The 25,898-nt window shown below is 38.7% G+C and overlaps 1 protein-coding gene across 3 annotated transcripts in view; it reads left to right on the top strand.

Annotated features, from left to right (window-relative positions):
• The window catches only part of ADAMTSL1 (ADAMTS like 1), an 899,097-nt gene that overhangs the window by 674,522 nt on the left and 198,677 nt on the right, over positions 1 to 25,898 (top strand). For 2 of the 3 annotated variants that reach the window (XM_004765700.3, XM_004765701.3), the window contains 4 exons: positions 10,101 to 10,151; positions 14,677 to 14,881; positions 16,106 to 16,253; positions 18,807 to 18,891. In XM_004765700.3, the coding sequence (XP_004765757.1) occupies positions 10,101 to 10,151; positions 14,677 to 14,881; positions 16,106 to 16,253; positions 18,807 to 18,891 (489 nt within the window). The remainder of the gene's footprint in view (positions 1 to 10,100; positions 10,152 to 14,676; positions 14,882 to 16,105; positions 16,254 to 18,806; positions 18,892 to 25,898) is intronic. The other variant, XM_013063102.2, reaches the window with a different exon arrangement.

The raw sequence follows: 25,898 nt of genomic DNA on the forward strand, positions 1-25,898 counted from the left end.
TGTTTACCAAAACAGCCTTATTGTTTGCAGTAATTTACTTTGTAATAACTAAGTGTTTATAGTTGAACTAGTGAACCAAATGACATCCCCATCTCGTTTCGCTCACAGACGATATCCTCTGGTTCACATGGTTATGGATTGGCTCATCTAATGGTTCTTGAAGCTAAGGAGATGGTTGACACCTAGCCCCTGTTTTCGAGATTGTTTTTATGTTTTTATGGGGTTTTTTTGTTTTTTTGTTTTTTTTGGTGCCTAATGCTAACTAAGAAATGTCGATGAGTTAAAAGCCCATAATGAACACAATAAACCTCACTAACAATCTCCAGTGCCCACAAATCACCAGTGTTAATGCTTTTGCTATGTTTCTTTCCAGTCTTGTCTATAGGCTGTAACATAGATGAGATCATACTGTGTACAGTGGACACTTGGAATTCAGTGATTTAGCATTCTTGGTTTCCACTATTCTAAAGCAAGCCTGAATATCCATGACATGTAGTAACTTGACATTTTGCTGAGGCAGGAATATGAGTCCCTTCTACTACTAGACCAACATTTGAGCCTACCTGGCTGCCAGAAGTTCCATCCCAAGAGAGCTTTTGTTGCTCTCTGCTGGTGTCTTTTACGCATTTTTATGAAGTGGTAAAATGGTTTGTTTCCTAGCCAAGAGTGGTCTCAAAAAGGAAGCCAAAAGTTAACACTTCTAATAGGGGGAAGAGAGAGTGGAGGTAAAAATTTAATGGCTTTTAGCTAAAATTAAGACTGTTTCCCATTGGTGGCTCAGAGCTATGATCTCAGAGCTATGATATCACTAATCCCATCATAGGCTCTCTCCAATGTTCCGGTGGTGGTCCCAGCTAGGGTAAGCCCAGAAGTCCAGGGGCATTTCCCTCCTATAAGTCAGGGATCTACTGTTTCATTTGTTTTCCACTGCATTCCTCTCACCCAAGAGTGTGGACCCTTTCCCGCATCACTAAGACGTTTAGAATCTAACCGAATGTAAATTCCTCCCTCGTGCCTGCCCTAATTACAGTTTCTGTCTTACACCACAGAGAAATTTTTTTTAATGCCTTTTTCAGTTGTTTGTGCAGTGCTATATATCATCTTTGCCTCTCAGGTGAAGGCTAAAATCCATCATGTGATGCCTATGGTTCTGCAACAATTAAAAAGGCATCATTTTAGTTCAACTAATAAGCACCTTATGTTTTCAGAGTGGCTTTAAATGTAAGCTATACTACATTTGGCCTCATATAGCTCAGTCTATGAGACTGGAATGACTGTTAATGCTGTCTGGGAGAAATTGTGCAAGACATTGTTTGTGAGAAGATCAGAGACGCACCTTTGCGGATCTGTTCTGGCACGGGTCCCCTGTGTTCCCTCCAAGGCAGTAATGAAGGGGGCTTAAATTGGCAAGGGTTGGAAAAGTGAAAAAAGTTCTCACTCATCACACTATCAGGATCACAATTATTAGCAAACAAATCTGTTCCTTGCTGAAACTGCATCCAGATTCCCCCTTCCCTCAAGGGATTCAGAGCAATAGTCCTGAGGAAATGCCCAAACATGTTTGTCCCAAGCGGCCATTCTTGGTGCGTTCCAGTGGACTTTTTTGTCCAGCTCCATTTAATTTGACAGCAAATTGCATAAGTCATCTCTGGCCATGATCCAAATTGCGAACAAAATCTCAGATTGAATCTTAATGCAACTTTAAAATAATCTGCATCGCGAGAGCCATTATGTGTAGTGGGCATGTAAAAACTTGGTCACGCTAACTTGGTGACTAACCAGTCCATTGGCAGTGCGGACTGGTGATTAGGAGGGGAGCTTTGGAGTGAAGAGGCTGGCTTGAGATCCTGACTCTGCCATTTACTGATTGAGTACCCTTTGGCCAGTTACTTGTTCTTACTAAGTCTCCATCTTTTATCCTGCGAAATGAGGAAAATAACAGTACTTACCTCACAGGGTCATCATGAGGAATAAATGCTCTAAGATATTTAAAGAGCTTAGCAGAATGTCTGACACATGACAAGCCCTCAGAAATGTTAGTTGCTACAGCTATTATGACTAAAATCATGATTATGATAATGTTGGTGTTACCTCAGAGAGAAACTGCTAAACTTTCCAGAAAGCAGCTTTCTCCTCCATGACCAGAAAAAGATGGGACCCCAGAATTTTCTATGGGTCTAGAAATGGAATTCTCTGTTGTTTTTATATAGCAAGAAACATGAATTCCTTAAAAAAAAAATCTTCATCAAAGTAAATCACCTGTACCAGAGTTTTAAAATACAACAACCATGAGAAATTAAGATAATTGGCATCTCCATAAATCGCAGCGTGCAACTGCCTAATAATCCCCATTTAACCAGCTGTGAGACATTGCCATTTCATTCCAATGGGATTTATGCCAAGTCACCAAAAAAGGAGAACTCAGTGTAAGGGCTAGAAAATGGTTGCCTTGTTAGCAATTAAAATACAATGAAATGTTTTCCTCATCTTCGAAGTCTTTTTGTTTTGCTACAAGATGTAAATGTTTTAGAAAAGCACCAACTTCTGTTCAATCAACCTCATTTGAATATATTCCTCTAAGACGCCAACGAGTAAACGAGAAGAAAGATCACCATAAAATCCTGTGTCCACTTTCATTCATTATCTCTAATGAGGTTAAAAAGTGGAGTTCTGGTTCTTTTTAGGATGCATGGCCATACCCTTCCAAGTTATTAGTGATAGTCTCACACACATTATCAGACAATCAGTTTGAAACTCCATTATTGGGGCGGTTCAGTCTTTCTACCAGACCAGCTCATGACTACCAATAATGATAATCACTTGTTACAGTACCTCTTATACTTTTGAAATGTGTAATTATTTATGCAATTCTCTTAATTAACCTGCAAGTTAATTTAACAGGCATTAGCATCATCCTCCATTTTAACCTCCTTCACTTTGGCTTTACTAACTGGTAACTTCTTTTCTTCTCTAGACCCGAGTTTTGCTACTTGTAAAATGAGTAAAATATTCCTGTAGGAGAGTAGCTACAAGGATTAAATGAGATAATATACACAAAGCTCTTAGCAAGGTGCCAAGCACTCAACAGAAGTCAGCTATCATTATCAAATTGAGAGCCAAACCTGTAAAATGACATGCTCAACATTACTTCTTTACGAAGTTTATAAAGAGCTTTCACATCCATTATCTCAATTCAGTTTTACAATCCCTGGGAGGTTAGCAAAACAGAGATTATTATCTGTATTTCCAGATAAACAAACTGAAGGCTAAAGAGGTTGAGGGATCTGCCCCCAGGTTAGATTGTGCAAAAGAAAACTGTGTTGTATAAAAAATAAAAAATTATATTTAAAAAAAAAAAAAGTGTGTTGTAAATCTAAGTGCTTCCAGTTCCAGACTTAACCTTCTCTAGAATGGAAACTCAGCTGACCCGATTCATGCTACTGATACCTTATTCTTCATGATGCCTTTAGCACCCCATAAAATCTGGTTTAAGCCCAACATAGACCCCCACAACCAGTACAGTACTGACAACTTTGCATGTCTATGCGAAGTCCGGTCCTCTGGGTCTTTGAATAGACTGCACATCCAGGTTAGACAAGCCTCTTTTATATAAGCATAAATACTGATGTTTACTCCATCCAAAAGGTGACCAATCACTTGAGAAAGTAGAGGAATAGATAAGAAATATTAGTCCCACTGACTTAAAAAGCAGTTCAGAAATTGCATTAACATCAAGAATATGAACCACAGAAATAGCAATGTGAGGAAATCTTAATATATGGGGTCAAATGATCAAAAACTCCCCAGTGGGTTTTACTGCAGAATATGTGCCTTAAAGACATTTTCAAAGCCTGGATGATGGACAGGGTTCTTTTGGTCTGGTTCTGAAAGATAAATGAATGTTGCCTAGTAGATACAATGGTTTAAAAAAAGATTGTGACCTCTTTACAGAATATTTTCTCATTTGCTGGATCCCATCTTGCTTAGGGAGGCCCGTGGTGCTTTAAGAAGTCACCAAATATTAGAGTAGGAAAGATTTTGAGATGATCACCTAGTTCAGTAGTTTTCAATTTGTGGTTCACAGAGCTGCAAGTTCTGCCTTCAGCAGCCACTAGGAAGAGGAGAGGCGAGCTAGAGCTCCAGGTGACGGGGGTTTCTGAGACCCTGCTATTACTTTACCTTAAAACTCCCGATTTCATCCAGCCCTTAGCTGTGGCAGAAGTTCAAATGTAAGGCTCTCAAGATCACAGAGAGTGACAGAGAGGAGAACTGACTGTCCATTTCCCAGCTCCTCAGGGGGTCCTTTTTCTTATTATACCATGATCCTTTGTGCTCTATGACCCAGGAAAACATGAAGGCTTATGTCCTTTCCAACTTTTGGTCACTTCTTTCCTGTCCCATCCTAAACTGTGGCTTAGGAAGAGATGTGGAACTGTTGCGCACAGTTGTCAAGAAAAGGTAAAATACTCTCTTCTGTGCCATTGCTCCCTCCACCATGCACAATTTCATTCATTTTTTTAATGGAGTGCCTAACTGGTACAGATTTGATGCTTGCTACCATGGCAAAGGCAAAGCAAAATCAACCAGGAAGTGGGGCCCAACACTGCCCAGAGAGAGTTATATAGTGACAAAGCATCATGATACCTGAAAGACACATGAGACAGGAACAAGGAGAGCTTTTTGAGCTGTCATGGCTATTTCTGGGAGATACTCAATGGAAGAGATGCAGAGTTAAGCCAAGCAAGCTAGAAGCACAGGTGTCATTAAGCTGTCCTCTCTCCTCCCCAAATCCCCCAATCACCTCTGCCCCCAGAGCAGCCTCCCTTAACTTTCAACCCCTCACCCCCAAAACTGTTTATCCCCCTTGCACAGATGGCAGAGCTAGAGGAAGGCAAGGAATGAGACTAAAAATGTGCCCAGTGAGTGACAGTTGGTTGGGGAGTTTCTTCGACCTGGTTCTGTTTATTTGCTTTAATTCTGGATGGTACTGCTTGCCTCTGTGTCTGCATACCAACAGCATGACTTCTTTTAGCGAATATGCACTAATTGCCTTTGCCCACGGCATGGTGTTAAGAGATCCAGTAGAGAACCAATATGGATTCTGCCCCATGATATTAAACTAAAGGAAAGTTATACATAATTAGAACTTAGTAGAAACTTAAAAGTGATGAGCACAGTTAGTGCAGTGGGTGTTTGGAAGAGGAAGAGTGAATTTCTGGCTAGATGTTGAGAGGGAAATTAAAGACAGGCTTTAGAAGAGATAGACCTTGACTAAGAAATTTCACTGGGTATCATGGAGCCACTTAAGATTTTTGAGCTGGGAAATAAAATACTGGTTTCTATGATAGCAGTGAGCAGACTGGGTTGAAGCAGACAGTGCTTGTAAGCAGAAATCTATTAGCTGACCACGCAAAAGGCCCCAAACTTGTGTCACAAGGAGATGTGCTTGGCCAGACTTCCCAACTGGCAGAGCTGAGTTCCAGTAGGAAACACAGGAAGGAGAAACAACCAAAGACATCCTGTAGAGTCTAGCCTGGGTGGAGGAGAAGATGGTAGTGTCTGAACACTAACCGTGATCACGAGGGAAGATAATGAACTATCTGGACACATTGAGCTTGACAAAACTAGAGCGTATCCAGCTGTCCAGAAGTCTGCAGCTGAGGAGAAGAAGAAAGAGGTCCTCAGAGATTCTCACAAAGGGACATCTAACACCAAAAGGACTTGTTATGGTTCATTTCCATTTAGAAAAAACCCAGAACCCCACAAATTAGGCTCTCATAGAGATAGTTCCATTAGGATTTTTCTTGGAGAGAGAAATTTGCTAAATAGTGTGAGCCTGAATATGGATTGATTTTGAAGCCATTTAAAGTCAAGGATATTGTTCTAAAATAGCTTCTGAGATGATTTCAAAACAGACTCGATAATCTTTAAGTGACACTTGGAATTTGAGGTGATGGTCTCATTTCACCCATTTATTTCATATTTTTAAGTGTTCCTGCCTTATACTTTCTCAAATTTGTATTTTGTCTTGCTTAAATATTTTAATTCTTATGACTACACATTATAGAAAACTGGGAAAACAGAAAAATGTAAAAATACAAAGGCAAAACATCAGGAACTAATAATCATTTTTATCTTTTCCTAATATAGTTCTGTGACATATGTATGTGTAAATACATATAAATAAGTATATATGTTATTTACACACACATAGATACATATATATGAACTATGAAACTGATTATATAGATTGATGAATACATGAGTTTTCTTAGTATTGTGGTTCACATGGTAGGTTCTACTTTGCATTGAATTTTCTTCAGTTACCATTATGTTTGAACATTTTCTGTATCATTAAAAATAGTTCAAAAGGCTTCATGTTTATGACTGCATAATATTCCATTACATGAGTCTGTCTTAACATAGAAGCCTTCTTCCACCATTGGACAGTTCAGCAAGGTATGTGCCTTGAGAGGATGAGGTACCCTGTTTTTTTTCTACTGACACCCTTTGAGTCGAGAATGACCTCCTCCTCGTCTTTTCATTTTCCCACCATAATCTCTGATGTTGCAGAGTCCAATGGAGTCAGGTCGCTGCCCAGTGTAAGAAGTGCATGCGTGATCACGATAGTTAAAGCAATGAAGAATGTATGATTTTGCCCAAAACCAACTGTTTCTTACATCTTCTCTTGTGATCATTTTTTTAAATTGTTTTTGCCTCCTCCACGACTTCCCACCTATCATGTCTGAATGCCTGCATATGCACACATATAACACACACACACACACACACACACACATCAAGCCCTGAACACGGGAAGAGCTTCTTAAGGTCCCTGAATGGCATCCTTTTCATCATTCCTCAATATGTACACTTTGCCTAAGAAAAAGACCAAGTGTCTTAAAGGTAAGCAATAGGAAGTTACATTTAGGCCATAGTGCCTACACTTCTGTGACAGTGTGCTGAAAGGCCAAGGCCATAGCATGAACCCCTAGAGAGAGCAGAGCCCATGCACATGAGCATACATTAACAAGACTGGACAGAGCACCATTGTTTTGATATCTTTCTGTTTTCACAGGTGCCCCAGAATGATTTTATGAGTCTTCACCATGACCCATGCCATAGAAAGACAAATATAGTTATAGTTTTGCTGAATCCAGGTTTAGAGGTCCTTGTGCAAACAAAAACACAATTTCTAAATCAGTCCAAAGCAAAGCCCAACATCTTGAATTCTATATACACCCCCTTTTATTCCCCTTCTCCTCTAGCCTGTTTTCTTCAATGCCACTGACTCCATTTTAAATATCATCAGCTGATAAATCAATTGGCAGAGATATACAGTGTTCATTCTAATATTGAGGATAAGAAATCATAGCTGTAAAATTTTTCAGAAGAGAAGACAACAAACTGCATTTTGCATTTAGAAAGTGGTGTTGGTGTGAGTAAAAATGCTTGGGTTAGCTCAAATATAATAGTTAAGTCAATTCTATGATTTCTTAATAAACTTCTATTAGATGTATATCCAAAGTTATTAGAAGAACTTTGGAAGGTTAGAACTCTTTTTAAACTATAGCTCCTTTAAAAAGAAAATTCCCTTAATTACTAGACATAAGAATTATTGGAGGGGCGCCTGGGTGGCTGAGTGGGTTAAGCCTCTGCCTTCGGCTCATGTCATGATCTCAGGGTCCTGGGATCGAGTCCCGCATTGGGCTCTATGCTCAGTGGCAAGACTGCTTCCCCCTCTCTCTCTGCCTGCCTCTCTGCCTACTTGAAATCTCTCTCTCTCTGTCAAATAAATAAATAAAATCTTTTTAAAAAATAATTATTGGAAAGAGAGCACATGTTTATAATAAAAGATAGGACCAGTCTTTCACATTCAATTTTTCTGTCAGAAGAAGGCAGAAAAGAAGAGGAACTTTCTCTAACTTGGAAAAACAGGGAGAAAAGTTCAATGTTAGGACCCATTCCATTTTTCTGTTAGAGCTGCGGGATTTTGACTTTACTCAAAAGGCAGCATCGAGTTTCATGAATATTGTTACTTTATGGAAACGCCCATCTAGGCAATGAAAATCTAGCCTAGCAAATGAGTACAAAAACTTTGATCATACAGATAAATATAGAACATTCAGTCATGTAAGATAAACAAGTAAATTAATATGCCAATGGTTGTCTCGCCTGGGAATACATATCTATTTTTCATAGCTTTGTTTCCCCTTTCCTTTAAATTTAATTTCTTTCATGTATCCTTGTACCCTTCAGTCATTTCTTCAGAGAGTATCCTCTTTATCACTCCCTCTTATTTATGATGATCTCAAGTCAGTGCTGTTTTTATCTGATCCACCTGAGCTCACCCATTTTACCCAAAAGCTAAGGTTTGCTAGCCATGGAAAAAGAATACGCAGCCATCAAAAGAAAGGAAATCTTGCCATTTGCAATGACGTTTATGGAACTAGAGGGTATTATGCTGAGCAAAATAAGTCAGTCAGAGAAAGACAATTATCATATGATCTCCCTGATATGGAGAATTTGAGAGGCATAGTGGGGAGATTTGGGGGGTAGGGAAGGAAAAAATGAAACAAGATGGGATTGGGAGGGAGATAAACCATAAGAGAATCTTAATCTCACAAAACAAACTGAGGGTTGCTGCGGGGAGGGGGATTGGGGGAAGGAGGGTGGGGTTATGGACATTGGGGAGGACATGTGCTAGGTGAGTGCTATAAAGTGAGCAAACCTGGCGATTCACAGACCTGTACCCGTGGGGCTAATAATACATTATACGTTAATAAAAAATTAATTAAAAAAAATAAAAAGTAAAAAGAATATATTGTGTCATCCTATGTCAGAGAATGAAATTAAAATTGAAGCCTTAGTTTATTCATTTAAATAAAAACATCAACATTTATATCAAATGTGGATATATAAATATACACCCATCCTTCTTCCCCAGGGATACATAGAGGCTATGTGAGTTCCTTCATTATTCAAAAGAGGGACTTGCCATCATTCGTCAGTTGCAAAATACATCTCTTCTGCTCATGCCCTACCCTGTTCTGTACCACGGTGACAGCTATGTGTTGAGCCCTCTCTGTTTCCCACTCTTGACAGAAGGTCTATTATACTAGCCGTTTTATCTGAGACCAATTCATCATAAATCTTCCACAAGCCAGGGGATGCTGCAAGAAAATCTTGCCAATTAGAAGCTTTAGCTGAAATCAGTGAGGCAGTTTAGAGTCCGTAAGGCCTCTGGGGACTTCCACACAGCCTATAATATCATTTCTTGTGAATCCATTAGCCATATACCCTATAAAGTCATTTCTTATGGCTCCTTTAGACTGTCTCTGAATCTCACATGTTTCCCAGGGCACCAGATAGACCAGCAATGGTCACAACCAGCACTGTAATAGTGGTTAACATTATATCACATTTTTATAGACCACAAAAACGATTTTTCATATTTTTTATCCATTTTAAGTGTTCTGCCTTTATCTTGGTAGGAAACTTGCTTTGATTGCTAGTTGCCTACTATATTCGCTCGTTCTCTCTCCCTTTGTAACAATAACCCGGTGACTGCTTTCCAGATATTTACTAAAATCTTGAGATATGCCAAGGGAAGAAACGTACTTGCTCATGCACATTCCCACGTTTTGGCAATCCCCAGGTACATACTCGTATACGGAGCTCTCTCTTTCATCGGGAGTGAGACAGTAACTGTAATTGCTTGTGGAGCATCTGGAAGTAACATGAATAATGATGATAATAATGACCTCATAGGATGTATAATTGGGGGGATTAAAGAACATTTACAAGCTTATTGTGTCATAGTTAGTGATGAGGTGCCAAGTTTTCTCGCCACCACCCTTTCCAGTGGTATTTCCTGCTTGGATCAGAGAACTAATTATAGTAAACGGTGCCCTTGAACTTGCCCCATCCTCACACATCTGAGAGTATAAAGATACTGAACTGTTGTAGTGTTGTTTTCAGAGACGATTATTAATGTTGTTTTGCATTTGTCTAACAAAATTTGTATAATGTAATCATTTAGTGTTTATTTTATTGTGTGTACCTTCTACTCAGAGGGTTGGCATTATTGTTCCTAACAGTGACGGATACAAGCAGATCATGCCTTATGACCTCTACCATCCCCTTCCTCGGTACGTAAATCAACCATCCTGATGCTAGAATTAGTAAATCAGCCTTCTGCTTCTTTTACGTATCTATGTAGCTGTAGACTGTGTGTTTTCCTGTAAAAGTAAGCTGGTAGATGGCATATTTTGCAACCCATCCTGAGCTCTGCTTCTGCTCGAACTCTAAGCTGGTCGTTCAAAAACCATTTTAAGATAGGATCCTATTACATTGAAGTGGACACAGTCATTGACGCTGATTAGATACAATGTACGGGTTATGTTGTGTCTTTCTTTCACTCCGTTTGTCCTCTTCTGTTTCTCTGTAGTAGGGCCCTAGGCATTAAAGCCCTGTTGCTAACTGTTAAGCAAACACTGCCGGAGGCATTATCACAGAACCACAAATGTGGGATTCCAGATGCGGTATTATTCTGCCTAGGGGCTTTAAATATCTTCTTTATGTTGCAGAGAAATTATAGTTGTGTACCAAAAGGCAATGTTTTCCCATCCTTATTGTTCAGAACATTTGGGGGACATTTTTTTCTCAAAATACCCAATTCCATGTGCTGTGCTGCTTTTTTAAAGGACAGGCCTTTTTTCAACTAGAAAAGAAAAAAAAAGTGACTGAGGAACTTTTAAGAGACCTTGTTCTCTTTATTAATATATTCATACGAAAACTGGAGAGGCTAAAAATAGGCCAGTTCTTGAGTGTGTGATCTGCCACACTGCAAACAGGTCCCCAGACAACATAAATTAGAATCAGGCTTTGACGGAACCCCTGTGCTAGGAGATGCCTTTGCTCTATCTTCTTTGCTCACTTGGACTCGAGGGCATCAGCTCCTCTTTAGAACTCAGAGTTTCCATCAGATCACAAATAGTGTGACTAATCCATGGTAGTTTCCTGAATCTCAAACCAAACCAAGCCTAGAAAATAACTTTATTCTGAACTAAAAAAAAAAAAAGAAAAAAGTTTGATTGAAAATTTCCAAATGCTTCATGAAATGGAATCCAAACAGGGGCTCATGAGGTCATTGATCTCAGCTTCCCAGAGAGGCTCCCCTGTCCTACTCCTTCCAAGTGATCACGCTCATATGCCCTACATTTATAAACGAGTGTATTTGCACAAATATCCATATGTGTATTTAGTGCATACCACACAGGTATGCACACAGAGATTTAGATAATACATGTACCCCAGTGCAAGCTATCATCCAGCCTCTACTTAAATATTTCCAGTGACTGGTACAGAACCCACTTTTCACCATCCTAACAGTAGCATGTCGAGAGGGGCATTGAATCTTTTTCTTTTTAAGTTTTTCCACTATTAGTTAGCTCCCTCCCACTTTTCTATGACTATATTGATAAAGATGATAAATGACTTCAGAATGCTGATAGATCTGCTGGCTTGATCCAGAACCAAACTTCTATAGTAAATGCTTCTTGAAAAAAGAAATGGAATGAAAATATGAGAAGATGAATTTAACTGAACCAAGATTTCATCTGATTTCAATGTTTCTGTATCTGTAAAATAAGTATCTACAGGACACATACCTGTTTGTGGGAAGGCCATATATTTTATCATAAAAGTAAAGTTGGGTGTCAGGGGTGAACAACATTGAATTTATGTTTTTCTTATAATAGCACTCCTAAGTTTCTTTCATATCTGTGATTTCTCTTGTTTGTATTTCTCCGGTATGACTAGTGCCTGTCTTAGGTTAAACTTCATTTCTTATACGTTCTGATTTCCCCCAAATGTCAGAATCCCAGTATTCTCAATGACAGATTGAAACGGGCCTCCTTAATGTTCTCCTGTGTACACGTTGGCCTGTCCGTGCATCACAATGGAAAAGGACAATCGCAAATAAACAGACTGTATTTCCTACTCCTTGCACTTCTGTTACTGAGCTAATTCTAAAGTTAGATTCTGCTAAAGTTCTGCTTAATTGATAAAATCTTAGTAAATGGAAGCAATTTCTACAAATATGTTTCTACAAGAAGAATTGAGTCTCCAAAATGATCCAGAGTTTAAAACTGAGGCTCAAAAATGGTTCTCAGATGGCAGCTACCTTCTGATCGAGGCAGAAGGCTTTCCATATTGATTATTTAAATGGGTTTTGGACCACAAGTATAGATGACAAAGCAAAGTTAATGAATTTTTAGATTTTTTTCTTGCTTTCAATCTTTGAGACATATACCTGAACATAATAGGAGAACGGAATCTTATTTAATCATAATAAACATACACAAATTTTCCATATCACTCTTAGTTTTGAGAATTTCTTAAACACACTATGTGTTTAAAAAATTTAAAGCCATCAGAATTAAAATACGTGGTATATGAACTCATTTTTTATTCTTCCAGTGCAGGGATCTTGGATATGTGCTTTTATTTCCCCTACCCCAAGCACTTACCTGGTCCCTTTCTTAAGATATTCTAACTGATGCCTTCTCTCAGCTTTTATTATACTTTCTTTAAAGCACTCAGACATGTTTTGCCTTGAAATTCCTCATAACCCTATTATTATGGCAAGAATCACATAATAATTTAAAAAAAAATTTTTAATAGAAGTATGGATATGATGGACCCATAATATAAATTCTTAGAATAATGTTAGCATCATTTGTCTTTCTGTGATCGCTGACACTGAAAAGGATACTTATTCCTGTTTGTGAAATCACATTATGGGTCAGGTCCAAGTGTTGAGACAGGAATTAATCACTGTCTCTTTAGAAGGGTCAAGTTTAGGGACGTTTGAGTACCAATTAGAAAGTGTGCTTTATTTATGGCATCTTAATGTTTTAAGAGATTAAATATGCATTCAAAAACATATTCCCACTTCACTGTCAGATCAAATCTAATGTGAATATGTACTTATATATCATTCTGAATCAGACCTGTTATCCATATACAGAGGGAAACTCTCCAGAGATCTACATGGAGATAAATGAGAATTGGTCTTAGCCTTTTGAAGAGACACCCTCTACAGAGCTGCTTCATTCTCTTGAAAGGGCTCATAAAGTCTTCTAAGGGCTAAACAGAGGGTCTCAGTTTCCCCATAATAACATTTTCTTTTGTCTCTCCTGGGGAAATATGCATAGGAAAATACAGTACTTGGCAGCACGTTTAGGCTGTTGGCAATAGAGGTAACAGTTGTTGCCTAGACTCAAAGGGTGCAGAGAACATGTGGAGGAAAATCCTCTGTTACCTGGGAAACACACCATATCCACGCTCATGCAAAAGAGAAGTCAGGTTCCCAATATACATGAAATCTTACTTAAAGGATAATTGATATCTCCACGGTATGCCTGTGAAATATTTTTACATTTAACTTTCCAAGTAGATTGACTTGGTGACATTTTGTTTCTCTCTCATTAAAATTATATGTCTCCTAATTCTAAGAGAAATCTTGAAGTTCCTTAACAATCCTCAGCAACAAGCAGAACATATGCAGGAAAGACAGGCTCAGTCTCAGTATTTCTGTTTTTAAAAATTCTATATTCTCTAAATCTGCAGGAGGAGAGAAAAGAATCAGGCAAAAATATCTGTCAGCTTCTGGTCCCAAATACTTCAGAGCTGTGTAGAGATCTAAAAAAATCAATGGAACTCTCTTAAATGTTATTGATAATACTGTAATCTTCTCCCTTAGGTAACTGTATCTTTAGATTCCAATACCATCAGCCTTAAAATCCAAACCAAACTTTCTTCACAATTCCCACAGTTCTTTGTCCGGGGAATGCTAACTGCCAGTATCCCTCAACAGTTAGGGAATGAGAAGATAATACCTAACATTATTACTTTTGCTTGTTAGTGTAATGATGGGTTAGTTTCAACATCAAAATTGTGCTGAATACATATAGTCCCAAAGCTGATGATTGTAGAAACAAGGGAGAGGGGATGAACGTTTGGTCTACCTTGACCATTCATGAGCTTCTCAATGTAAAAGTATCCAGAAGCTAAGTGATAAAGCAATGCATTGAAAATAGAAAATAATAGCCCAGGTGCAAGCTGTTAGTGTTAACTGAGTAACCAGTTGTAATCTTGACAAAGATATTGAGTGACACTTAGTAAACATATATTTTTTATATTTTAATATTATAAATACTAATATTAAGTATCTATATTAAATATTAAATCTATTTTAAATATTATATATAACATAGATACAGGATATATTTATAAAATATGAAATAATATAAATATGGCACACAGAATATATACTCAAACTATAAGGAGAGGGACCAAATAGCCCTCTTTTGAGTAGGTTACAGACAGCCCAGGTCGCCCTGTGGACAGCTCTCAAAAAATTACTCTCAAAAGAGTTATTTCTTACACTTGACGCAGAGCTTCAAGGTTTCCAGAGCACTTTTGCCAACACTGAATCCTTCGCTCTCCCTCGTCCGCTATTAGGCATTAGATGGCTTTCCGATCTCTGGACTGTAGCTTCTCAGAACCTGATTGCCCCAATAGGCACTGGGAACGGGGTTGGTCAGAAAGGTCACTGAGGAGGTTTGGCAATGTGCATGTCCGCCCTGATGACTCCCCTTGCTTCTGTAGGTGGGAGGCCACCCCGTGGACCGCGTGCTCCTCCTCGTGTGGGGGGGGCATCCAGAGCCGGGCAGTTTCCTGTGTGGAGGAGGACATCCAGGGGCATGTCACCTCAGTGGAAGAGTGGAAATGCATGTACACCCCTAAGATGCCCATCGTGCAGCCCTGCAACATTTTTGACTGTCCTAAATGGCTGGCACAGGAGTGGTCTCCGGTAACTGTGCCCTCTTTCTTTGTTCGTTAGGAGAGTAAGTCCACTCTTCCCTCTCATCGCCATGACCCCGCCAGCTACCCTGGGCAGCTCCCCACTGCTCTCGAGGTGTCCAGAAGCCATCCAGTTTAGCTCCTGACATAGGCACGCCTCAACTCCAGCATAGCCAGATGTAAACATGTAGATATACATAACTTCTTTAAGTTACTCCAAGAAGCCTCTGTCTCTCATAACGTTCCCTCAAGTGGCAAAGAGAGGCCAGGGTCTGTCAAGATTCAATGAGGCCAAATGACTGATCCACAATGTCTAGAAGCTGCTCCGATGATAGAACTCAGTAGACCACAGTTGGGTTTTGGGTTTTATTTCTTACCCCAAAAGGGTAAAGAGTAGATGCCGATTAAAACTATCTGTATTTTCATTGAAAAAAATGTGAAATGGAAATGGAAAAATAAGTAGAACAGGGAGGAAGTAGGATAATTAAAAGCAGAACATTCTAGAACATAGGGAGACTATTGCAGCAGCTTAAATAATATGTTATTTGGGGTTTCCTAGCTGCTAATTCAAAAGGTTTAAAATGGCAAAAACGATAGAAAGATAAGGAGGTAAACTCTGTGCCCCGAGCCACAGAGTTGGCAAAAGACTTCTTACTTCACTGTGTGGCTTTGGGGCAGCAGGATCAGAGCTGTGATGTTTCTCTCTATCTAGACTTGCTCCCTGGCTTCTAGAAGCACTGGAGGTGCTGTCTACATCTGGCCATTGAGTCAACCCCCTGAAACATTTTTGACCATGTCAGTGTAGTCAATCGGATCAGCCATGCTGCATTATAAATTTACTATGATGGCAGTTTACAAAGGGTTAATGTCCATGTGGGAGCTAACGAAGTGACTAAATAAAGTCAAATGCAGTATTAGTAATCAAAAGTGAGCGCACTCTACAGTTTCTTTTCTCCTTCTTTTTGTGGCTTGGTTTGGGACTCAGCACACGGGGGTGCTTAAGGAATGCTGCCGAACTGATCTAAATCTAAGAAATTGAAAGTGATTGAATTTTCAGCCACCTTCACCCTAAATAGCCAAATAGAACAAAGACTCCATGAATGGTAAGAAATGGTACCAAGCCACCGGGAGTCCTTAATCTAAAAGCAGCCCTAAAAAGACTCTTGGGTGAGAAACGAGGCAAAGGAAACAAAACTTGGCTATGAGTCTCCTCTCTCTTGCATTCTCCTTCCAGTGCACGGTGACATGTGGCCAGGGCCTCAGGTATCGTGTGGTCCTCTGCATCGACCATCGTGGGATGCACACAGGAGGCTGTAGCCCCAAAACCAAGCCCCACATAAAAGAGGAATGCATCATACCCACTCCCTGCTATAAACCCAAAGGTAACTCAACAGGTGCTCCGTTACGGGTCTTTTCATTGTTCCGTGTCTTCTTTGGGGACTGTTAGAAACTCCTGGGATAATTTTAAAGATCTCTGGTGTTCTTAATTAACCCTTGTATGGACCTTAGACTCTACTAAATGGACTTAACTCTTCCTAAAAATCTTTCCAATCATTTTGCTTGCAAATTGTTATTAAGTGCTACATACTTACATAATTCTCTCCTGGGCTATGAAGCTGTTTGAAGACTGTTGCTGAAAAGTATCAACTGCATGTGCTTAAAAGGAGATATTGTAGAGATGTTGGAGAAATACATATGTAATTTACTAGTCACATTTCTTGCTGTTAAAAATAATGCGGTCAATCAGTCAATCAGAGAGTGTCTACTTTGGGAAGCAGCAAATGCGTTAGGAGACCTCATACTTCACATGGCTGAAACAGAAAGGGGTTGCTTCTTAAATTGAAAATGAAAACATTGATATGAGACAAGATTCCAGAACCATAATTTGAAATGGCAATCTGGAATAAATCGGAATTTAACAGATACTGCAAATAGTTTATAAAAAGCGAATTTTAGAGAAGTTCTACTGAGTGAGCAAGGTTTGTTACAATTGCACAGACTGGCACTTACGCTGATTGGACTTACTTTGCTGATATTGCTGCCAACCATGTCAAGAAAATAGAAAATACCCAAGTCGCAAACAATTCAGAAGTAGAGAACTCCTTATTATAAGCTACCTCCTATTATTAAATATGATTCCCTTTTGTTTCTTAATTCAACCATTACATTTCTCAGAAAATCAGCCACCGTGTACCTCTTTATTTACTATAGAGTGCCCTTGGTGGGAGTGAATGCCATCATGAAATCTAAATAATATGATGGAAATAAAACCAAAAATACCCCAAATCCTGATTCGGCGTAATAAATACATCTCTCTCCCTCCATTTCTCAGTAAACTGAAGCTCAGTTTCCTCATCTGTAAATGGGGCTAGTAATAGTAACTACCTCAGAGATCATGTGAGTATTACATGAGATATAGTGCAGACAGGATGCTTAGCTCACTGCCTGAGTATTAATTAATTAATTAATACAGTCCGTTCTCCACATGTGTCATCTTCCACTCCTGACTATCATCAGCATCCTCAGCTACAGGAGGAAGAGGCCACCAGTACCTCTGACAGGATCCGCTTCCAACAGACAATAGAGAATGGCAGGCCTCACAGTGCCGGCTGAACGCCTCCTCACTGAAACAGAAATGGCAGACACAGCACGGTTGCCTGAGTCACTTAGTTGGGAGACATGGGCTACCTGTAAAACGATGTATGCATAGGGGGCCCGTGTCCCTGTGTTTAAACGTTAGCAGATCCTTCCGGCCTTAGCGGTTTTATGTTTCTCACTCGCTTTGTCTTCTGACAAGAAAAGATTGCTGCACACAGAGGACAAGAAGTGATGCCCCTAACTTAAATAGTCCATTATTTATTAGCGCTGTCTTTACCAGGCCGCTTCAGAGAAAGAGAAGCAGTTTGTGGTTAACTATCAAGAATGAAATCTGGATTTTCACAACTAAGTAGTGAGCGTGGCTCTCTAAACATCATTAAAATGCCATATAATTCTATGGTGTATGCATAGAGAGGCATATTTCTTTCATCTTTACAATTATATGTCATAAAATGGTGATAGAGCTTCACTGGCTCATACTATAAAGGCAAATATCCCTATAAATGATCCTAATAAATATGTCAAAATGGGAATCTTGGCAGTTACTTCTGTAGGAGCAGTTAGAACCCCCTGTCTTTCTTTTTCTACTTTACAGTTTTCTGGTTTGGGTTTTTTTTTTTTTTTTTTTTTTTTTTTTTGCAGGAAGTAGTTAGGAAGCTTGTCCTGAATTGTGTGGCCAAAGCTAGATAAAGAGGTGAAGCAGTCAAATTATGGGTTATGGACCCTAAATTGTTCATATTCTGGCTGTCCATGAGCCTTAAGGGGGTGCGGGAGGAGCCAGAGACCTAAAGCAGTGTTTTGTGAATTTTGGAGTGGCAGCCTAGTTTGTTTGTGACAATGTGGCATAGATCACTTCCCCAGAAAGAAAAAGGAAAAACGAGTCAGAAATTGTTGAAGTATTACAGTATAATTTATTGCACTTTGTGTTCGTCTCTAAAGATAAATATTCTATCTTTTTAATAGGAAATCGTGAAGAGATGCTTTGATGACTCTTTGTATACATGTTGAGTCAGTGTTACTAATGACTTTCATAATAATAAAAAAAACCTCCTCTTTGCTCTTCAACATAATAAAAGGGCAGCAAAAAGACTAGTAGATTAGTATTACTAAACATTTAAAAAATTTTTTTTCTTAATATAACCATCTTCAGAAACAGGACTTTATAATAAAAAAAAAAAAAAAGAGAGGAATTTACCTAAAAACTTACCACTTGCAGTTATCGGCATGGTTTCTAAGTAGTGCGAAATCAGGAACTGGTGAAGAGATAAAGGAATTTCTGTAAAATTCCAAATTGGTTCTAACCTCTTCTCTCTTATGTGCATGCACTTAATTCTCAGAGAAGCTTCCAGTAGAGGCCAAGCTTCCATGGTACAAGCAAGCTCAAGAGCTAGAAGAAGGAGCCGCTGTGTCAGAAGAGCCCTCGTAAGTTTTAAAAACTGCAAGATGTTTTGCTTTTGAAACTGACTGGTTTTAAGAAAGTTGTGTCTCACTGGATGTGGCTTCCCTAGGCTTTGAACCAGGTGGAATCCTCTTGCCAAGGGTCGAAATGAACCTTGAGGGCTGTCCCACTGGACATTTATCAGTTCCTGGGTATTTCTTAAAACGTCTGATTGCATGTTTGCTCTCTAAATACTTTTCAGTTTGGAAGTAAGAAAATGAAGGGGGATCACCTCCCCCTCTTCTCCAAAATCTGACCTCCTCTTTTCCAAAGGGTCAAGGTGAGAAGGCCCAGCCTCCCTCTGATGATGCAACATAGATTTGATGGGAAAGTCTGGGCAGCTTTTCACATTCCTTATATCCCAGCTTTGCAATATAGCCATTCACAAAAGATAAAGCATTGGTAAAATATGTCTGAAGGCAAAGGAAGTATATTAGCATGTAAGATATGAAATGGTTTCTAAATTCAACCTGTAGTTTAAATTTCACCAGAGATAAAAATTAACAGTGTAATCTATATATTCAATAGTAATTTAGAATTTTCTCAGATCCATCTTGTTTGGATCTCAGTCGGATATGGTATGCCAGACCACGAATTGTGTTTCTGAATCACACCCAAAACAGCAGAGGATTAAAAAAGAATTTCAAAATTTCAAGATTGGTATGACCAAAGTTCATTTATAGAGAAATGAAATTTGTTTTGCGGTCACTTGGTTTCACATTTGACAATGCATTTCTGACTTAAAAGAACAATAAGCAAAACATAAATTAATTTTGTGCTGTGAAGTTACTACAGCACGTTTTCCTACTTTTTGGAAAAATGACTTTTAAAAAAAGCAATTAACGATTGCAGAACCTTGGAGGAAAGGCAGTGTTTAAAGATCACAGTGCAACCTTTACATGACTATATGAGGACTTAAAACTTTTTGTTTCTCTCTGGCTAGTGCCCGGCTGGACAGGCCTTTTTGCTGCTAGAGAGGAAGTAAGTGGTTTATTTTAGATGGGGATTAGCTCTTTATCCACTAAGGCCCTGTTTAAGACACAGAAAGATGCCATATAATTGGAGCTAACTGTTCCTATATGCATTCTTAGGTTAGATACATTTAAAATGAGATATATTATTCTATGTAAATAAACTCTGCTCTCTTGTACACAACATTTTGTCATTTGGTCTGAAGCATAACCCTATACACAGTATCACATTATAACAGATGTTAAATAATATAATAAAGTTGAAATTAAATCAAAACATCTTATATCAATAATTTAACATCTTTCCCATTATTAGATAGCTCTCAAAATGAAGGTTTTAAGTGGAGCTTAATGTCCCTGCAGAAGGATTGCATAGACCCTGGTCAACCATGTTTTGTAACGAGAGTTTTCCAACTAACGGTCTGATTAAGATGCATTATGTTTAACTTTAATCTTAATAAATCCCTAAAGTAGTTAACCACATAGATTTCACCATTGAAACTATAGCCATATATTAGATTATTAAATTTTACTCCTGGTGTAATGGAATTGCCATCTTGGCATGATTAATTTGAATTGAAGTAGATTGTAATTGGAGCGCTGGTGTCGGGTAAAGGAAATGTATACTATTATGCTCAGAACAATAATTACTTTTATACCAAAACGAAATAAGTGACAGCTGTAGAATAATGTAATGAAAGATATATGGTTTCCACGTCTTAATGCACTTTATATGTTTAGCACACTGAACCCTAGGAAGGGTCCAACATGTCACATTATTTTTTTATTGATTTTGAATTTAAAAAAACATAATTTTGCATGGTCTTAATTCTTTCTTTTCTAAACCACATAGACTAGTTTCTAAATGTATGCAGCAACCTATAATTACTCTCCATAGTAAAATGAACAAATGATATACTGTCAGCAAGTCTTTTCCTTCCCCCCACTGAAGAGACTCACATTGCTTAAATTAAATGGTAGTGTTTAGAAGCTGTGGCCCTCACTCCTGAACTCATCAGAGAAGCCTGAATCATGGTCTAGAACTATTATCTCTCACTTTGGCTCTGGTCTACTATGGAAGAGTTCCATAGTAAAAACTGTAAATATCATTTAGTTCCCCGATGTAAAATAAAAATATTATCGCCAGCCTATCTCATTAAACAATATAGGAAAACCAGTAGCTTAAAGTCTTTAGCATACGGAGATGCTGTTAGTGAATACTGGATGCTTGTGGCCACCCCAGAATGAAAAAAAAATAATAATAATTGGTTAGCACTCTGGCCAAAGATATGTTGGAAAGTAATCACTCTAAGGTGTGTTTAGGAAAATAGAAAAGAAAAGAAAGAAACTCTGATTAAAAAGTAAACACTGAATTTCCAAGACATAACTAAAACTTTATAGAACAGAAGCATGTACTGGTATGGTTGTTCCCCTGAACTAAACGCCATGTAGAAGATACACATGCAGATATCAGCCAGAGAACACCTAAAATTGGGTGCCGAGGTGGCTTAGCCAGTTATGTGTTGGCCTTCGGCTCAGGTCATGATCCCAGGGTCCTGGGATGGAATCCCGTGTCGGCCTTCCGGCACAGCAGGGAGTCTGTTTCTCCTTACCCCTCTGCCCCCTGCCCTGCTGGTGCTCTCTGTCTCTCACTCTATCTCTAATAAATAGTATTAAAAAAAATATAAAATTGGGGTGCTTGGGTGGTTCAGTGGGTTAAAGCCTCTGCCTTCAGCTCAGGTCATGATCTCAGGGTCCTGGGATCAAGGCCCTCATCAGCCTCTCTGCTCAGCAGGGAGCTTGCTTTCCCATCTCTCTCTGCCTGCCTCCCCGCCTACTTGTGATCTCTGTTTGTCAAATAAAAAAATAAAATCTTTAAAAAATAAAAAAAATTGAAAAATAAAAAATATTAAAAAATAAAATCTTTTAAGAAATCAAAATAAATAAATAAAACCTATTAAAAAGAATATCTGAAATGAGTATCACAATTAAGTCACAATATGGTAATGCCCTTAATATATTGAATTCATTGTATAAAGTTGCAGCTTTATTAAGAAATACTTGTAGATGTGGACTGTTTTTTTCTAGCAACAGATGGGTTTATTTATGATGTGTTCGATTCATATGGCACAAAGGATGGAACAGCATGATGAATATCTTCCTGTGATATAAAAAGTATCTCCTAACCCATTTGGGAGAGTTTTACCCTCTAAATTGATTTTTCACTAGTGGCCATGGTTTGTCTTGATCCAGGCATATGTTTTTACCAGATTTTTTGGACAACCCATGGCAAGAATCTTTAAGCAAGGTATTTTTGTCTCTCCTCTTCGAACAGGACAGTGTGAACAAGATCTAACCCTAAACAGATACTTAGTCATGTGGGGCTTTACCCAGGAAAGCTGATTAAGCATGGGCAATCCTTTTTTTCCCTTGTAGCCAGATTTTTTTTTAAATTTAATTTTATTTTTTTTTCAGTGTTCCAAGACTCATTGTTTATGCACCACACCCAGTGCTCCATGCAATATGTGCCCTCCTTAATACCCACCACCAGGTTCATCCAACCCCACACCCCCTTCCCTTCCAAAACCCTCAGTTTGTTTCTCAGAATCCACGGTCTCTCATGGTTCGTCTCCCGCTCTGATTTCCCCCAATTCACTTTTCCTTTTCTTTTCCTAATGTCCTCCATGTTATTCCTTATGCTCCACAAGTAAGTGAAACCATATGATAATTGACTCTTTCTGCTTGACTTATTTTACTCAGTGTAATATCCTCTAGCCCCATCCATGTTGATACAAAAGTTGGGTATTCATCCTTACTGATGGAGGCATAATACTCCATTGTGTATATGGACCATATCTTCTTTATCCATTTATCCGTTGAGGGGCATCTTGGCTCTTTCCATAGTTTGACAACTGTGGCCATTGCTGCTATGAACACTGGGGAGCATATGGCCCTTCTTTTCACTACATCTGTATCTTTGCCCACTAAAGCACAGACAATCTTATAAATAAGTACATTAAGGTGAATTTGCCTTTGAGGATCCTTGCTAAGGAGTCCACAGACATTCCTGCTACTCGGTTAACACAGAGGGAATTATGGTAAGAGACTTCTAAAAATAATAAGATTCTGGTCTGAGTTGCATTTTTACAAGGCTAAGAACCATCCTCTTCCAGCACTAGAAAGGGGCATATGGAATGATGGAAATTGGTTTCTGAGAGGACGGCACCATTATGCTTGCCTCCAACTGATGAAAATATCATTTAGGATTCATTATTTATTTATTTAGTTAGTTAGTTAGTTCTTAGATTTCCTCAGTTACTTTTTTTTATCATTTTCTTTATTTTTTAGTGTTTTGTTAGTTTCAGGTGTACAATATAGCAACTCAGCACTTGCATGGATCACCCAGGGGTCATCACGACAGGTGCCCTCCTTTGTCCCCATCAGCTCTGTCACCCATTCCTCCCACCTAGCTCCCCGTTAGTAACCATCAGTTTGTTCTCTCTAATTGAGAGTTCATTTCTTGATTGTCTAGAATTTAAATGTCAGATTGAGCCCAGCTGGTTGCTTCCACTGTCAAATATATGGTATTTTTGAATTTCAGAATTTCACTCTTATTTGCTGAGGGATCAGAACTGCAATGTGATAGTGTAATTCTGTTCATTAACCAGGTAGAAGCTTAATACATTACTGATTTGAATTCCTATCTCCTATATTTAACCTACCTTCAGTCTTAGGTGGAGCTCTTTGCGGAAACACAACCACCACCTCAAGCTAACTACATGCAGCAATGGCTTTGACAGCTCCATTTCTTGGACAGAAATGATACAGTGGGGTCCTCTAGGACCCAGGAAGGCAGTACGTCTACTGTTGCTGCACGGGAAATTAATCAGCTAGCCTTCCTAACAAGTCTGATCTTGTTTGGAATAGGAAGGAAATTGTTCATTTCCTTAATTCCCTCAGGCCACTAACAGGCCCCTCAGTGCTCTGAAGGGTGTCATCTGTTAAGGAAGGCATACAAAAAGGCTATGGCCTGATGATCCTGATGTCCTGCCTTTCTCGTTTTGGACTTTCTGCTCTCTGAATCAAGTCATTCCAGAAAGAGGGAGGAAGGATCCATTGGGTACCTAGGGAAGCCAGTTTCCTCCATGACTTATTTCAGTTGCCAGGAGTTCTGCTTAGAGCGCTCACCTGAGCAAGCAACAGGTGACAGGTGACTACTTTGGACACGAGGTGACCAGCACAACCATTTCAGCAAGCCAACCCTCCTTCAGACATTAGCATGTACCGGGTAGGGAGTGGGTGGCCCTCTATGCCTATCTTACCCCTAAAAAAAAAAATCTTAGTTTATCTCATCAGATTTTCAGTTAACACCTTTATTTGCACGGTTAAGAAAACATTTTTATGCTTCAACACAATAGGCCTTAAATGCATTGCCATAAATAACCTTGGTGTAAGCCATTTCAAAAAAAAAAAAAAAAAAAGGATGAAGCACAAGGAAAACAAGCAGGCCAAAGGCCACAGTGATATCTGGATGCCAGATGGCATCAGCTTAGTGATGGGGCTGATTCAATAAGAAGCAAAGGGAAATTCCTGTCATGCATCTGTGTGAACAGAACCCGTAAGGAATTAGATACAGAAAGGGAAGTCAGTAAGAGTCGCCATGGTGACCCTAGAGTCATTAAATGCCTTATTTACCTTGTTGGAAATAGTATTTAAATATATAATATTTGAGCATATGTTTACATGAATCCATATTTATATCCAGAAAAGTTGTCTGAGAATGTGGATGGCTGAACTCAGCAGTTAAGAATGTGAATTCATATTAAAAAAAAAAAAAAAAAAAAGAAAGTGACTAGAAATGTAAATTGTGTGACATGTGTTTTTATATTTTCCCCCAAAGAATATTCAAGGAATCAAACATCAGCAATGGATCCAGATACTTTTGCTGTTTATATCCTCAGCACAAGGTGCCTGAATTATTTTCTCTTCATGAATCTCAGGCTACAGGAAATAAAAGGAATATTATATATATATATATATGTCTTGAGAATCAAAAATCATCTCATCTAAGATCAAGCAGTTTAAATATGATCTGTAGATCATTAAGCCAACATAAGGGATGTTCAAGCAGAATAAGGTTGAGCATTAGAATTACAAGATGAAAAAAAAAAAAGCTACAAAAGCCTTTAATTTTGAGAATTGGCACATCGTAGAAACTAAAGCCCTATACTGCCCAATCAGCCCTAACCCACAATAGTCATGACCTTGCTCACTTTCAACTCCTTCCTTTCTGGCTTCCTTCCCATCTACCCAAGTCATTCTCTTCCATCATGCTCTCTGCAAGAGCACACTTAATATAAGTTCTCTGGCTGATTAGGTATTTTAGATGACTATGGAGAGTCCACACACCTGCTAAATTGTTCACATCTTCTAACAAAAGAAGCTAAATTTGCTCATAAGTCACCTGCTCTGTCCCAAGCTTTGCACCAGTTTCAAATACTGTAAAAATAAACCCAGTAGTCCTTGCCTTCAAGGAACCTTGAGTGTGTCATTGCAGGAATGATAGGGTTGTGTCCATAGTCATGAAGGTTGGTCATTTATCCACAGACTGAACAAGTGAGCGAGCTGTATTTTAAAAATGCAATCTGGTGTTTCGGTATGCACAGCGTAATAGTGTTACGGATTTAAAAAGAAGTGTAAGAAAATTATTTATTGAATTCCCAAATTCTCTCCACAACCATATGTTTTTCTGAGTTAAAATATTAGCATAGTTCAGCTAGGGTGTGGTAATTCACAAATATGAGCATAAATGAGAAAAGAACACAACATACATGGAAAGAATTGGGGGGTGTTGATAGAACTGATGTTTGGCAGATCGCAGTAGAACTTAGTTGAATCTTCGCTCCAAAACCAGTACTTGAGGAAGGATTATTGGATATTTTCACATAGCCAGTGACCAGGTATTTTGTATACGTACAAAATACATACCTCAGCAATCCTCACTTGTACATTGAGAAAAG

This window comes from Mustela putorius, unplaced genomic scaffold, assembly GCF_011764305.1.
Source record: "Mustela putorius furo isolate JIRA1106 unplaced genomic scaffold, ASM1176430v1.1 tig00000421_pilon_pilon_pilon, whole genome shotgun sequence".
Classification (NCBI taxonomy): Eukaryota; Metazoa; Chordata; class Mammalia; order Carnivora; family Mustelidae; genus Mustela; species Mustela putorius.